Genomic DNA, 16,495 nt, shown 5'->3' on the forward strand with positions numbered 1-16,495 from the left:
TTTTGTGTATTTGGTGTAATGAAATGTGTTTATGCGGTTTAAGGTTCAAAAAACATTATTTTCCACATACTGTACATTATTGTTTCTCCTCTATGCCCCGCCTTTCTGAAATGCGTCGATTTTTACAAAGCTCATCGGTCTGAAAAGCGAGGTGTGCTCTGATTGGCCAGCTATCCAGTGTGTTGTGATTGGCCGAATACCTCAAAGCGTGTGATGTAAATGTTACGGCCCTTACTATACTGTGATGCCCTGTCCGGCCGGAGCAACGAGACAAAACCAATAAAACCCATTATAAACGAGGCATTTGTTGCATCCAGTGGGGACATAATTACGGATTATAATGACTTATACTGTCTTTTTACGCATTGCGTTGCATCGTAAACATAAAACCATGTCTCTTTTGGAAGGCCAAACAAAGTAGTTTCGCTTTCACAACGAAGCACACAGCGCCTTCACGACATGGCGGCGGCGTGTGTAGCAACAATACTACAGCGAGAATAAAAGTTACGCCTTCTTTCTTTGCGTGAACATTTGGGCGGCGTTATGCAAATCTTCCCAAATAGCAAAGAGAAAGGAAAAATTTAAATCGCATCATTTGACCCCTTTAAAGGCCTATGCATATTTACATATTTAATTGCCAATATTTTAAATGAAGATATATAAATATAAATATATATATATATATACATATATAAATATACAGTAGTCAACATTTGAAGTGGATCAAAAAAGTTAATCAAAGTTGTCCTAAGACAACATAATAGCAACTCTATGACTGTAAATGTAATGATTTCACTTAAACTATATACTTTCAGTTAAACTAATGAAAGCAAAAATTTCATAAATGTGCATCGAATTCATGTAAATGTTAAATAACCCCATTACTTACAATAAATATAACATTTAAAAAGAACACTAATAACAGCATGCCACTTGAGGCTTTCTGTGCCAATAAAATGAGACCCAAGGGTCTAATTTGACCTTTTAACTTAAAAGCTAATAGTTTTTATTATTTTTTATTTATTTATTTATTTTAAGTATTGCTATTAATAGGTAGCCAGAGTAGAAATGATAAAATCGGGATTTATTGTGGATGCAGGACAAGCACCGTGTAGAAAATTACAATAATCCAACTAGCTTTTCTGCATCAGAAACAGAAAACATGTTCTGTAACTTGGCAACGTTTCTATGGTAGAAAAATGTTGTTTTTGTAATGTGAAATAACAAGTTGCTAATATAACATAAATTTTTGTTCTACATTTTTTTGACATTAAATTTTCTGTTCATCTTTTGAAATTGTAGGTTCTACATATTTCACTTATTGCAACGAGGCTAAATGGAGCGCATTGATCAGTTCAATTTGATGTACTGAACTGAAACAATGTTGCTTTGGCAAAATATTTAGACTAAACCAGGATTAGGCCATGGTTCAGTTAGGACATTTACGTAATTTTTATAAACGTACTTAGGAAAAAAAAAAAAGAGATACGGGAACGAGTACTGCGTCGCTAGACGCTACGGGAAACTCCTTTTCTCCGATTTACTGAAGCCTTTTTTTCAATCAGCAGTGCATCTGCACTGCCATTGTTTCAGAAATGAACCAATGACGGCGCAGCGGAGCTGCACGAGCCTATGGCGAAGCAGCGTGCCCGAGCCCGCCAGATGGGCGGGGCATCTGGCTATATAAGCAGGTGCTCGGCATAGGATCACTGATTCATATCGACTAAAGCGACGACAGAGTCGTGTAGCATCATAGCACGGCCAGCTACACAGTACTCGTTCCCGTATCTCAGGGAACCGAGGTTACGTTAGTAAATGAGTACGTTCCCTTTCGATACTTCACTTCGTACTGCGTCGCTAGACGCTACGGGAACCTATTTAATCACACCGTGCTATGGCAGATGAACGACTTATAAGTAATTGTCCAGGGCGTCCAGAAGGGGGCGCTGTAGATCAACTACAATGAAGCAGGCCATAGCCCGAGACCCGGATTCTTTTCGGGGTCAAGAGGAGGCAAAGAAATGGGCTAACTCATAGAGGTCGAGCCCGGCCTTACATAATCGTTCTTAGAGCTTCGCACAGCCTCGGAACTAGATAGGGCCGAGAGCGTGCCGGAAGCTAAGCCCAGACGTGGGAACTTCAGTGGGTTTGAGACATAGTCAAACCCAGCAAGGATTAAATCCAGCCTTAGGGCGGGGATATGTTTCCTGGAGCGTTTTGAGCTCAGAGAGACAGTTAAGCAGAAAGGACCTGAGCCTGCAAAGCAGGGACGTCTAGGTTGTAGAACCTGACAAAGGTGGACGGCGAGGACCAGCCGGCCGCCGCACAAATTTCTGCAATGGACACACCACTGGACCATGCCCAGGATGAGGCCATGCCTCTCGTGGAATGTGCTCTGGCGCTGTAGATCAACTACAATGAAGCAGGCCATAGCCCGAGACCCGGATTCTTTTCGGGGTCAAGAGGAGGCAAAGAAATGGGCTAACTCATAGAGGTCGAGCCCGGCCTTACATAATCGTTCTTAGAGCTTCGCACAGCCTCGGAACTAGATAGGGCCGAGAGCGTGCTGGAAGCTAAGCCCAGACGTGGGAACCCCAGCAAGGATTAAATCCAGTCTTAGGGCGGGGATATGTTTCCTGGAGCGTTTTGAGCTCAGAGAGACAGTTAAGTAGAAAGGACCTGAGCCTGCAAAGCAGGGACGTCTAGGTTGTAGAACCTGACAAAGGTGGACGGCGAGGACCAGCCGGCCGCCGCACAAATTTCTGCAATGGACACACCACTGGACCATGCCCAGGATGAGGCCATGCCTCTCGTGGAATGTGCTCTGACCCCGATGGGGCATTGAAGGCCCAATGAGGAGTATGCAAGAGCTATTGCGTCAACTATCCAACGGGATAGTCTTTGCTTTGTGACCGGAAGCCCCTTGGTGCGGCCACCAAAGCATACAAAGAGCTGCTCTGACTGCCTAAAGGAGGCGGAGCGGTCAAAGTAGATTTTTAATGCCCTGACAGGACAAGCAGGTTTTGCTCCTGGTCCTCATGCAAGGGGGGGAGCGCAGAGAGCGTGATTACCTGTGCTCTGAATGGAGTAGAGAGCACTTTAGGTACGTAACCATGCCTAAGCTTCAGGACGACCTTGGAGTCGTTAGGCCCGAATTCAAGGCAGGAGGAGCTCACAGAGAGCGCCTGTAAATCTCCAACTCGCTTAACCGATGCCAAAGCCAATAGCAGAGCGGTCTTTAGCGACAGGGGTCGAATATCAGCGGATTGCAGCGGTTCAAAGGGGGGGCCTTTGAGCGCCCTCAGAACCGTAGACCGATCCCACGTAGGGACCGTAGAAGGGCGAGGGGGGTTCCCTGTAAATCTACAACTCACTTAACCGATGCCAAAGCCAATAGCAGAGCGGTCTTTAGTGACGGGTCGAATATCAGCAGATTGCAGCAGTTCAAAGGGGGGCCCTTTGAGCGCCCTCAGAACCGTAGACAGATCCCACGTAGGGACCGTAGAAGGGCGAGGGGGGTTCAACCTCCTAGACCCTTTCAAAAATCGAACAACGAGGTTGTTCCTGACGACCGATATCCCGTCTATAGGAGCATGAAAAGCTGCTATAGCCGCCACATAGACCTTAAGAGTGGAGGGGGTGCGACCCTTATCCAACAGCTCTTGAAGGAAGGACAATATCGAAGATATGTCACATGTGGATGGATCTTCACCGCGGTTTGTACACCAAGCGGTGAAAACCGACCATTTGAGGGCATAGAGGCGCCTTGTGGATGGGGCTCTAGCCTGAGAAATGGTATTTAAGACACCCTCTGGGAGGTTCATAGGCTCCCATCGAGAGGCCATAAGTGTAGGGCCCACAACTTGGGTTGGGGGTGCCATATCGTCATGTTCGCCTGAGAGAGGAGGTCCCGTCTCAGGGGAATGGGCCATGGAGCTGCCGTGAGCAGCTAAGACATCTCTGAGAACCATAGTTGGTTTTGTTCCTTTGTTCCCTGATTTGCCTGATGACCTGAGGGATCAGAGCGATCGGGGGAAAAGCGTAAAGGAGAAGGCTGGGCCAATCGTGGGCCAGCGCATCCCTTTCCTTCGAAAAATAGATTGGGCAGTGAGAGTTGTCTTCTGAGGCGAAGAGGTCGACCTCTGCCTTCCCGAAGATCTCCCATATTCTCCGAACCGTCTGGGGGTGAAGCATCCACTCGCCAGAGGGGACGTTGCTCCGAGACAGCATGTCTGCTCCCTGGTTCAGTTTGCCTGGTATGTGCGCTGCTTTTAGGGAGCGCAAGTGGCAATGTGCCCACTCCAGTAGGCTCTTTGCCATCCTAAAGAGGCGTGGGGAGGAAAGACCGCCCTGACGATTTATGTAGGATACTACCGTCATGTTGTCCGATCGGACTAAGACATGGCATCCTTCTAGATGTGGTAGGAAGGACTGTAAGGCCTGCCATACTGCCAGCATTTCCAGGCAGTTGATGTGCAGCTTTGTCTCTTCGCTCGACCACGTGCCAAAGGCTGGTCTGCCGTTGCACACGCCATCCTTTTTGGGGACGAGGAAGTAGCGGCTGTAAAAGCCTGACTCGCTCTGAGCTGGCGGGACGATTTCTATGGCCCGTTTCGCCAGCAGCACAGCCACCTCGGAACGAAGAACGCGAGTGTTCGTGTTCCCTACTAAGGTGGGGATCACACCGCAGAAGCACGGGGGTTCTCGAGCAAATTGGAGTAGATAACCTCGTTTTATAATCCCCATAACCCACTTTGACACGTCGGGGATGGCCTGCCAGGCCTCGGCCCTCGTGGCAAGGGGTTGAATTGGTTCGGGCGGCGGATCGCTGTGAAGGGACCCAAGGCTCGCTGTGTTTGGAAGAGGAAATTTGCTCTCTTTTTGAGTGTTTGTGTTTTATTTTGTCCGTTATCACAACGGTTGTGCATTTTGGCGCTGAAATGGGCCCTTTGCATGCAATAAACACATTTCTTCCAGCACCCGGAACTGGACGGGGTGACTGGGAACACATACGAGGCAGTTTGGGGGGTGGTCCGGCCACAGCGAGACTTTGCCCCCTCCTCTTCCTTCCTGAGGGATCAGGATGGCTTCTGAGGCGCAGGATCCAGCGCAATCTTGGGTCGGGGTCCCTGGCGCTTTGGAAAAGGGTAGCGCTTTGCAGAGCGCGAGCGCTGCCTGGGCTCAGGCCGTGCAGAGGGCTGAGTCACAGGAGGCGTATTCTTAACTGGCTGTTGAGTCGGCGCCGGCTTGGGGTGTACTGCAGTGGTGTACCGCACGAGCCACAGCCGTGGCGCGACATTTGCAACAACGTCGCAGGAAATTTGCTCAGAAATTTGCTCTTTGTTACCTCAAGCAGGAAAGCGCCAACACAGGCGCTCTGCAGAAGGCTCGTGAGCGAAGCGCTGACCGGGGCTGCCTTTGAGAGCGACGCGGGAACAGAGCTGCTTGAAGCGGCGATCTGATCCGATGCTGCAAGGCGGCGCGCTGATCAGTGCTGCTTGAGCGGCGAGCTGCAAGCGGTGAGCAGAGAGCAGAGGTGGTGAGCTGATCTTGCTGCTGCAGAACGGTGGCTGGATCAGCTTGCCGGCGAAGGCTTCAAATCCCGTAGACTCAGCGAAGAGCAGTAGATGTCGTCGCTTCAGTCGATATGAATCAGTGATCCTATGCTGAGCACCTGCTTATATAGCCAGATGCCCTGCCCATTTTGGCTGGCTCGGGCGCGCTGCTTCGCCATAGGCTCGCGCAGCTCTGCTGCGCCGTCATTGGTTCATTTCTGAAACAATGGCAGTGCAGATGCACTGCTGTGATTGAAAAAAGGCTTCAGTAAATCGGAGAAAAGGAGTTTCCCGTAGCGTCTAGCGACGCAGTACGAAGTGAAGTATCGAAAGGGAATCACTCTTTACTAGCATGGCCAGCAGTTCTTCAAACATAATAAACAACAGAGGTGAATATATGGAAGAAAAATAATGTCATATGTCTTTGAAACAAAAAAGCATGTTGAATAGCACTAACTGAAAAAAAATGCATTGCATTAACAGTGCTTGCATTTTAATGCCTTGTATTTCCAGGGCTTGCATTTTTAGGTCCTGAAATTGAATATAGTTGTTTATTTAAGCTGTGAATATTTCAATTCAAAATATTTCACACACATTTTTTGAATACCACAGCCTTGCCTTAACCTCTCTTCACCTGAAGTTTTGGGCATGTCAGTCTGGGAAGACCAACAGGATTATGTCATCATAAAACATTTTGATGATATTTATATATTTTAGTTCAAAACCAAAATGATAAAGTGTCTTAAAAGTAAAAGTATCTCCAACCACATCAAAGGCTTTAAAAGATTTCAACAATAAAATAAATCCATCATCCGCAATTAAATATGTTGAGTTCAAGCACCAAACAAACATTGACTATGTTTACATGGACATCAGTAATCTAATTATTTAACTTATTCTAAATAAGCCAATAGTACGATTATGGTGTTTACATGAGTTGCTTTTAGAATATTCCTTTCATGTTCCCGTTTTATATGTTTTAGTACATAGATCGAGTAATGGCACACGTCATTACGTCCCCACGTGATGCCATCCGACGTCCCCTCCGGAATTTCACGTATAAACATATAGTTCGTCTTCGTGATGATGCCATGTACAGTTTTGTGTGTTTCATTTTTTATTTTATGAAAGCTTCAGTTAATTATTTGTACGTGCATACAGACGACGGCGGGCGTTGAAGCTTTTATTTGCCGTCAAACTGTTGAGCACTGCCGTATGTGTATCCTGTCGCAAAATGCGGTGAAAAGTCCTACACGACAGTAATAATGTGATTACGGTGTTTACATGACTATACTGCACTCCAATAATGCGACTAAAATAGGAATACTCCACATGTCTTAATTCGATTTCTGTTTACTACGATTATGACTTTAGCCGGATTAAGGTAATCAAAAATCTGTTTACATGGTAGATTCTTAATCAGAGTATTGTCTTGATCGTATTAAAATCGGAGTATTGTTGTCCATGTAAACGTACTGAATGATACTAAATGCATTATCCTACTTGGATTGAGTCTCACTAAATGCTGTGAAGTCCCGCCTTTAATAGCAACAGTTATTACAATAAATAATTTGTAATCAGTGTTGAGAAGTGTGATATGTTATCTGAAATCCTGTTGTCCTTTCCAGATTTTGGAATCAAAACAACTAGACCCTGCTATATAGAAGGAAATAGATCACTCACTACACTTAATACAATCTTGTAGTGTTTGGGGGGAAAAAAACAAACATATAAAAGATAACGATATAAAACCTCTTTTCAAATTCTTTTATTAAATCAAGGTAACATTTTATTCTGTTAGCGTATTTTGCAAATACCAACTTTGCAAATACATGTCAATTTATTTTACTAACCCTAACCTAACAGTCTACTAATAGTCTAATGAGAGTTAGTTGACATGTAGTTGCAGTTATTTACAGTTAGTAGTCTGTGTAAAGTGGACTATCAATATAAAGTGTATCCAAAGTGGAAATAAGACATTTCCTCTAGAAATATAAATCTTCACTTCAAAAGAAAGAAAAATCATCCTCAGAGGTATATGGTTAATTAAAAATGAAAACACATTTTTTGTAATGTTATAAACACATCATGATTTATGATTTATCAAACTACATGTAATAATTTTCTTGACTTCTTTTTTTGAGATTACAAACGTATAAGCTATTCCCCCCTCTCGTGTTACATCTGTGTATTCTTTGAACATTGATTATTTCTGCTTACAGCTCTATTCTTTATTTAAAGGTGAACAAATAGCTGCATGAGAATTCTGTAGACAACGGCAGAAAACATATTCTTTTCTTACAGTACTTTTACTTTCCATCTGAATGAAGACTGAAATCTGTGCATGTGACAAGCATGTTTAAGTACACAATTATTAATGACATTGAAAATGAACACATTGACATTTCTCCAGATATTTAGCTGCTATGATCCATCCACACTGCAGAAAGTCTCTCAGCCTCGAGATTTAATCGCTGTTAAAGGTCTGGATCTCCAGATCAGACAACATGTTCCTGCAACCACAGAGGACCAGATTATAATTTGATTCTTGAAATGTTTCATTCAACTAAAATCTCTAGGGTTGCCCAAAAAGCAACACTTACCTCTGCTGCTCTGTGAGCTCAAACTCCTGCTGGACCCTCTGGATGAGTTTTGGGGTCTCGGGCAAACAGAAGCCAGCTGAGATCTGCACCAGCTCCACCGCCTGATTCACTTCACCAGCCTCCTTTACACACGTCAAGAACTTGTTCAACAGCTCCTCACTGAGAGAACAACACATCAGTGTGAATGCTCAGACTATTATGACATGAAATATAATCATTATTTAATTTAGCTTCTTTGGTGCAAAAAAAGTGGATCTGGGTTTTTAAAAACTTGAAATCCTAAAAAAAAAAAAAAAAAAAAAAAAGGTAATTTCTACAGTTCAGACATTTTTTTAAATTGTAAAACACTAAAAAGCCACGTAAAATCACTTGTCAAAGTTTCTGAGACCCCTGGTTGTACCTTGGAACTCTGTTGTGTGTTTTGAAGAGTTTCAGCATTTCCCTGAATGAAGAGAAGAGGAAGAGAACCTGTGAGGTGCTTTAACTCTATTTGATCTGGATCATATTACAGATATGCATTAAGGAAGTTACCAGGCATCCTGTCTCCTATGAGCTGCTAGTAATACAGAGATGAGGTCAATGAGAGAACCGGCCGTCCAGCTCAGCAAAACTTTGCCCCGGTCACCCGTGTCGTATATTTTCTTGATGTCGAGCGCACACTCCGCAAACGACTCCTGCACCTGTCCAGAAAGTATATAGTGAAAGTGGCCAAGTATGGTGACCCATACTCGGAATTTGTGCTCTGCATTTAACCCATCCACAATAGTGAACACACACACACACCGTGAACACACACCCGGAGCAGTGGGCTGCCATATTGCTGTGGCGCATGTGCATTACAAACCAGCACTATTTTTACAGACTGACACTATACAAACTATACAAACACTTACTTTATACAACATTTTTTTAAATTCAAAAATAAAAAATAAAAAACTGAAATTGGCTTTATAATCCACTGACAAGGCATAGAATTGAAAAGAAAATGAATCAAAGGAGGAAGACTTGTAGAAGGCATGAGTATCAACCAATATAGATGTAGATGAGGTAGAGGTAATACCTCCTGATTGTGCTTCTCTCTTGCCATAAGTGTCAGCAACTCTTCCACTAGATTCTGCCTGTTGGCATGGCCCAACTGTTTGATATCTGTGGAAAAGGACATAAAAAAATGGATACTTTAAGACCGTCATCTAAATGTGATGCCAGAATAAAACATTAGAGATGCACAGATTGCAATTTTCTTGGCCGATTCTGATTTTGTAAGTGTGACCTGCAGATACCGATTTTCTTTCTAAAAACTATAATTGACAGCATATACAAACAAAAATCTATACTTTTTTTAATGCAAAAAAAATTAATTATTAACATGATACTACTAGTAACACAAATAACACCTCTTCAAATGTCACAGTAAAGCACACACACATTCTTATCTTGCATATGTGGTTTCCAGGGGCCCTACATTGACGTACTGTACAAATTGTATTTTCTATCCCCTTACCCTAACCCTGCACCTAAACCTACCCCCGCACAAAACTATTTAGTGTGTTTTAAGCCATTTGGTTTATGAGGACCCAATCAATCAATCAATCAATCAATCACCTTTCCATATTTGTGGGATGAGGTCTAATCTGTTGTCGGTATCAAGCGCTTGGAGCAGATCTCTCATGACGTTAGAACTGGGGTAGTACACCTGCAAACCGGATCACATCAACCCACATCAATGCACTTCACCATTCTGTGTGCGTTCACATGAAGCAACATATGATCATGTTTTACTCACTGAAGGAACAAGATCTCTGTACCACTTCAGCATCACGTCAATGTTCTCCATCATACAGAGCAGACTGAAGAACCGCGCACTGAAAGACAAACAGAAGCAACCTGATACTAAAGAGATCAGCAAATTATTATTGCAGTATTATTGCTGATTTTGCCATATTATAGGGTCCCAACCAACACATTTTTTTATTAACGGTTATTTCTTTCCAATCACACAATTCTAATGTTTTTTAAGTACTTTATATTAAGTGCTTCCATGCTTTGGTCAACTTGGCCTATGCACATATTTTCCCCCACTGCAGGTCACTTTTTTTTTCCATTAAAATGTGTTTTTTTTTTTTTATCAGTTTTTAATGCCACAATGCAGAGCCAACAAATCAATTCATTGGATTAGTTGCAGCAGCCCTGTGCTGAGGGTCACATTAGGGAAAGCGTTGATGGGAAAAGCTCTTGAATAATGAGTAAAGTTCTTGTTATTTTGCTGGATTATACTTACTAGTAAATGCTCTGTTGGAAATCATCTGATTTTGCCATATTATTGGGTCCCAACCAACACATTTTTTTATTAACGGTTATTTCTTTCCAATCACACAATTCTAATGTTTTTTTAAGTACTTTATATTAAGTGCTTCCATGCTTTGGTCAACTTGGCCTATGCACATATTTTCCCCCACTGCAGGTCACTTTTTTTTTCCATTAAAATGTGTTTTTTTTTTTTTATCAGTTTTTAATGCCACAATGCAGAGCCAACAAATCAATTCATTGGATTAGTTGCAGCAGCCCTGTGCTGAGGGTCACATTAGGGAAAGCGTTGATGGGAAAAGCTCTTGAATAATGAGTAAAGTTCTTGTTATTTTGCTGGATTATACTTACTAGTAAATGCTCTGTTGGAAATCATTTCCCAGAAGTCTCCAATTCTCTCCAACCCCCAGCAGTTCATGGACCCTGTACGCCTGCTCCATGTCCTTAGTGTCAAGACACTGTAGATACAGATGCCAACAGGGTCACATGCCATCCTAATGTGACATTTACCATGAAGCGGTGTTGAAAGGATGCGTTTAAATGCACTTACAATTCTCATAGCGGTAATGAAGAACTGTGCTGAAAAACAAAAGCAGTGCAGGTGTGATTCAACTGTGTAGATACTTTTATCTGCAGAAATGCCTTTACAAAAAGGCATCAATACATGTGTCCTGTCCCAATACCCACAATTGGCACTGTGGAAGCGACAGGAAGTAAGTGCACAAAACTGTCTCAGGTCTGAAATATGCCAAATCTCAGTTTCCTTAACGCACACTAAATCCACACTATCTCTATGGCTAAACGTTTTTTTTTTTTCTTCTCTGAGGCAAAGTATATCCCATCATTCATCATGTTCAGGAACACATGTACCCCAAAATCACACTTTATTTTAAAGTGCAAAGCATTACAAATCAAAATGTGTAAAAGTTCTGTACAAACTTTACTTTCAGTGTCCCATGAGCTTATCAAATGTTTTTGTGCCACGCTTGTGATCTTCACACACACTTGAACACTTGGGCCAAATACCGCAAATACACTGCTCAAAAAAATGTAAGAAACACTTTTTACTCAGAGTATAGCATTAAGTCAATTAAACTCCTGGGATATTGGTCTGGTCAGTTAAGTAGCAGAGGGGGATGTTAATCAGTCTCAGCTGCTTTGGTGTTAATAAAATTAACAACAGGTGCACTAGATGGGCAACAATGAGACAACCCCCAAAACAGCCCCCTGACATTTTTTCCCTACTCATCTTTTCTGACTGTTTTTCACTAGTTTTGCATTTGGCTATAGGGTCAGCGTCACTACTGGTAGCACGAGGCGATACCTGGGCCCTACAGAGGAAATACCCCTGGACACCATCCGTTGTCTCATTAGGGGCATGCCCAGACGTTGTCAGGCACGCATACAAGCATGTGGGGGCCATACAAACTACTGAGTACCATTTTGAGTTGCTGCAATGAAATTTCAGCAAAATGGACTAGCCTGCTGCATAATTTTTTCACTTTGATTTTCGGGGTGTCTTTGGATTCAGCCCTCTGTAGGTTGATCATCAAACGATGTGGCATCCTTTCGTTCCCAACACATTACCCAGTCCACATCAGTATAGATATCCAGCATGATATTTTTCCCCATTGAGAACTGATGTTTTCTAAGTGTTCCTTTAATTTTTTTGAGCAGTGTATGCAAGTAGAGTGAAGAACTGCAGAGAGCACAAGTGTGGGTACCGGGTACAAAGCTAAGTTAATAAACACCGCTGTAACGATATGCAGATACCATCATCAGGGTCCTGTGCAGTGAAGCTCTTCCCTGACACCTCGTTCATCACTTCCTGTAGAATGTCCGTTTGGCCCTGAATTGGGGCACCTGCTGAGCAAAGCATGATGGGAAATGCATGATTGTGTGTTTCTGTGCATGTGTACACACATTTAACATGGCCATTTAACTAAGAATTTAAAGAATTGCCATTTTAATATAAAAAAACGAGCCTTTATGACCTGTTTTATAAAATATGGCGAGCAAGTGATTGTAAGAGGCCAGGCTGGGATCTGAAATCAAAGAAAAAGAATCAATTATAAACCGAAACAGGCATTACAATATCATAAACCACTTCTTTCCTGTAGAAGCAGGAATAAGTAATGATCACTCAACAGACCGATGGAGAGAGCCTTCATCTCACTGATCACAGGAAAGGCCTGAGATTTGCCCAGAGTGCCACAGCGTCTCAAAGCCTTCAGGACAGCGTTCAGTGTCAGGAGGTTCGGCTTGACCTTCTGCTCCGCCATCTGCTTCAAAAGATCCTACAAAGCACACGCAGACTGAGGCAGAAACTACTACCTAAAACAGCAGCTTCACAACAACATTTCAATCACATACCACTATCAGCTCCCATTTTTCATTGTATTTCTCTTTTACTTCCGGGGCGGCTATGATCAGGGCATTGAACGTGTGCACATCGGCTAGAGGAACAAAACAAGGCTTCTCAGCTTGGGAAATGCTCATGTAGAAAATGTTTCATTTGAAATGTTTCAAAAAATCTCAAACCGTAAAGCACATACCTTTCAGTCGGTTGTTGAGCAGGTCGGTGTAGGTGCTGAACGCTTTGGAATAAGCACCATACTGAGAAATCAAACACACATGCAGTCATCTTCTGCCATCAAACTAGAAATGAAATGTATGAGAAGCTCCCCTCATCCGTTACCTTCACCATGCCTCGTATCAGAGCGCTGTATGAATGCGTGTTTGGCTCTGACAGCAGCGCAAAGATCCTCCCTGCATTATTATTCTCTCTAAAGGGGAAAAACAAGAAAAGGCGACCTCTTAGGATATGACATAGGATGTATTTGCTTGACTTTGTTATGCACATACACTACCAGTAAAACGTTTAGAATAAATATGACTTATTTTGGCTTTTGAGAGAATTTACAATTACTCAATTTACAGTGTTTCTAATTATTATCAATGTTGGAAAATGTTCAATTTTTGTGGAAAATGTGTTACATTTTGAATTGATGATTCTTTGATTAATAAAAAGGTTTAAAAGAATAGCATTCATTTGAAACAAATCTTTTGTAACATTATAAATGTCTTTCATTTTTGATTAATTTAATGCGTCCTTGCTGGATAAAAGCATTTTTTTTTCTCTTTAAATCTTACACTACCATTCAAAAGTTAGGGGTATCACGGTTTCTACAAAAATATTAAGCAGCAAATATAGTTTTTAACACTGATAATAATAATAATTTTAAAATTTTTTATTTTAAATTGTAATAACTTTTCACAAACATTTTTAAAAATTCTTAATTATTCCAAACTTTTTGTGTGTATACAAACAGGTTTTGCAAGAAAAAAACAAAAAAAAGAAGTTTGTTTCCCACATTCTGTAAGCACTCACTTCCAGGTGGCCTTCAGTAAACCACTAGCTTTAGATGCTCTTCCTTTTTTAGCCTGCGGTTCATCCTGAACATCCTCCTGGGTTTTACCAATGGTTAAGGAGCGTTGTTAAATGGAGATAAAAAAATAAATAAAATCAATATAACGCAGTCTCAGGTGACTTATTGGTTATTATAAAATGACAAATTTATTATAAAATTAAGCAATATTACTGGTTCAATATCCACATTTTGGATATATAAACTGATTATTTGCATTATCTAAACATATTTCCAAGCGGAAAATAATGCTGCACATTCGACTTCCATCTCATCAATGATCTGACGTGTGCAACCAAAGTTGTGCCAACAGAGCATCTTGAACATTGTTTTATGGTGTGACCAGCCTACCGTCTCCTCATTCCTCTGTTCTGGAACGTTCTCTTGTGTCGGATCATGATCTCCACAGAAACAAATCAGATCTAACAACTGATTGGTCACATCCAATGACACTGATGTACCTGCGCAAAATACAGCGATCAGCCATTCAGTTGCACAGTTCAACACAACTAATATCTGCCATAATATTACATGCAATGCCTCGTCTTGCTCGTTCTTACCGGCCTGCAGCAGTTGGTCGTACAGATCCACAGCAGCTTTGACTTTTCTCATCCGAATTCTCTCTATGAGAGCAGCTTCAGACGCCTCCTCTATCTGAGCCTCAAGAGTTTCCGGCATCAAACACTTCCAACAGAAGTGAATACGTATTTCACATTCATAAGCACAAGCCCTCATAGGCAAATCATACAATGACACACAAATACTGGACACTCACAGGAATATGAGGCTGTGCGTAGTCTTTCTGGAAGTATTTCGGGTATGTATTGATGAAATATTTGGCAGCATTTCTGCCTGACTCCTGGGACAAGGAAAATAATTTCTGTATGGGAGAAAAAGAAGTTAGCGTTAGAAAAGTTTTCATGTTATGTTCTAATTATTACGACTTGCAATATATACACATTCATTAATTTTAATGTTTAAAGGGGTCATATGATGCTATTTTAAAGATCATTATTTTGTGTATTTGGTGTAACGGAATATGTTGACATGCTTTAATGTTCAAAAAACACATTATTTTTCAAATACTGTACATTATTGTAGGTCCTCTATGCCCCGCCTCTCTCAAACGCTTCGTTTTCTACAAAGCCCCCTCCTTTGACAAGCGCAGTCTGCTCTGATTGGCCAGCTATCCAGTGCATTGTGATTGGCCGAACACCACAAGCACGCGTCGGAAATGTAACGCCCCTTACCATAATCGCGAGCTTCAAGCTTTCAAAATAAATATCAAGACAGTTAATAATGTCGTTAGTTTTACCATCAGTTCAAGCCCGAAAGGGCAACAGAGTCGCTTGACAGACACAGTGATGATGCAGTACACAAGACAGCTGACGTGCTATGATTTCTGACAGACAGTGCACTCTCCTGTGATGTGACCTTGTTCATTCCTCTGTTCCGGAACATTCTCTTGTGCGGGATCACTATCTCCATAGAAACAAATCAGATCTAACAACTGATTGGTCACATCCAATGACACTGATGTACCTGCGCAAAATACAGCGATCAGCCATTCAGTTGCACAGTTCAACACAACTAATATCTGCCATAATATTACATGCAATGCCTCGTCTTGCTCGTTCTTACCGGCCTGCAGCAGTTGGTCGTACAGATCCACAGCAGCTTTGACTTTTCTCATCCGAATTCTCTCTATGAGAGCAGCTTCAGACGCCTCCTCTATCTGAGCCTCAAGAGTTTCCGGCATCAAACACTTCCAACAGAAGTAAGTACATATTTCACATTCATAAGCACAAGCCCTCATAGGCAAATCATACAATGACACACAAATACTGGACACTCACAGGAATATGAGGCTGTGCGTAGTCTTTCTGGAAGTATTTCGGGTATGTATTGATGAAATATTTGGCAGCATTTCTGCCTGACTCCTGGGACAAGGAAAATAATTTCTGTATGGGAGAAAAAGAAGTTAGCGTTAGAAAAGTTTTCATGTTATGTTCTAATTATTACGACTTGCAATATATACACATTCATTAATTTTAATGTTTAAAGGGGTCATATGATGCTATTTTAAAGATCATTATTTTGTGTATTTGGTGTAACGGAATATGTTGACATGCTTTAATGTTCAAAAAACACATTATTTTTCAAATACTGTACATTATTGTAGGTCCTCTATGCCCCGCCTCTCTCAAACGCTTCGTTTTCTACAAAGCCCCCTCCTTTGACAAGCGCAGTCTGCTCTGATTGGCCAGCTATCCAGTGCATTGTGATTGGCCGAACACCACAAGCACGCGTCGGAAATGTAACGCCCCTTACCATAATCGCGAGCTTCAAGCTTTCAAAATAAATATCAAGACAGTTAATAATGTCGTTAGTTTTACCATCAGTTCAAGCCCGAAAGGGCAACAGAGTCGCTTGACAGACACAGTGATGATGCAGTACACAAGACAGCTGACGTGCTATGATTTCTGACAGACAGTGCACTCTCCTGTGATGTGACCTTGTTCCCCTCACACACACACACACGACGCGTTACTCTGCGCTGCGCAAAACTCCGCATTTGAACAGTCAATAGCAAATACTTAAACTA

The 16,495-nt window shown here is 42.0% G+C and overlaps 1 protein-coding gene across 1 annotated transcript in view; it reads right to left on the bottom strand.

The window, feature by feature from the left end:
* Window positions 1-7,868: 7,868 nt before the first annotated feature.
* Window positions 7,869-16,495, bottom strand: part of LOC107660436 (pentatricopeptide repeat domain-containing protein 3, mitochondrial-like) — a 13,008-nt gene continuing 4,381 nt past the window's right edge. Inside the window, exons 6-25 of the mRNA XM_016449738.1 lie at window positions 15,747-15,851; window positions 15,532-15,655; window positions 15,350-15,432; window positions 14,242-14,271; window positions 13,854-13,930; window positions 13,161-13,248; window positions 13,018-13,078; window positions 12,836-12,918; window positions 12,615-12,759; window positions 12,457-12,507; window positions 12,236-12,325; window positions 11,013-11,041; window positions 10,814-10,920; window positions 9,942-10,020; window positions 9,761-9,851; window positions 9,219-9,304; window positions 8,690-8,838; window positions 8,559-8,600; window positions 8,159-8,317; window positions 7,869-8,068 (exon numbers count right to left, since the gene is read on the bottom strand). Coding sequence (XP_016305224.1) covers window positions 8,023-8,068; window positions 8,159-8,317; window positions 8,559-8,600; window positions 8,690-8,838; window positions 9,219-9,304; window positions 9,761-9,851; window positions 9,942-10,020; window positions 10,814-10,920; window positions 11,013-11,041; window positions 12,236-12,325; window positions 12,457-12,507; window positions 12,615-12,759; window positions 12,836-12,918; window positions 13,018-13,078; window positions 13,161-13,248; window positions 13,854-13,930; window positions 14,242-14,271; window positions 15,350-15,432; window positions 15,532-15,655; window positions 15,747-15,851 — 1,725 coding nt within the window. The 3' untranslated portion in view covers window positions 7,869-8,022. The remainder of the gene's footprint in view (window positions 8,069-8,158; window positions 8,318-8,558; window positions 8,601-8,689; window positions 8,839-9,218; window positions 9,305-9,760; window positions 9,852-9,941; window positions 10,021-10,813; window positions 10,921-11,012; window positions 11,042-12,235; window positions 12,326-12,456; window positions 12,508-12,614; window positions 12,760-12,835; window positions 12,919-13,017; window positions 13,079-13,160; window positions 13,249-13,853; window positions 13,931-14,241; window positions 14,272-15,349; window positions 15,433-15,531; window positions 15,656-15,746; window positions 15,852-16,495) is intronic.

Source organism: Sinocyclocheilus anshuiensis, unplaced genomic scaffold (assembly GCF_001515605.1).
Source record: "Sinocyclocheilus anshuiensis isolate Anshui unplaced genomic scaffold, SAMN03320099.WGS_v1.1 scaffold1763, whole genome shotgun sequence".
NCBI lineage: Eukaryota > Metazoa > Chordata > Actinopteri > Cypriniformes > Cyprinidae > Sinocyclocheilus > Sinocyclocheilus anshuiensis.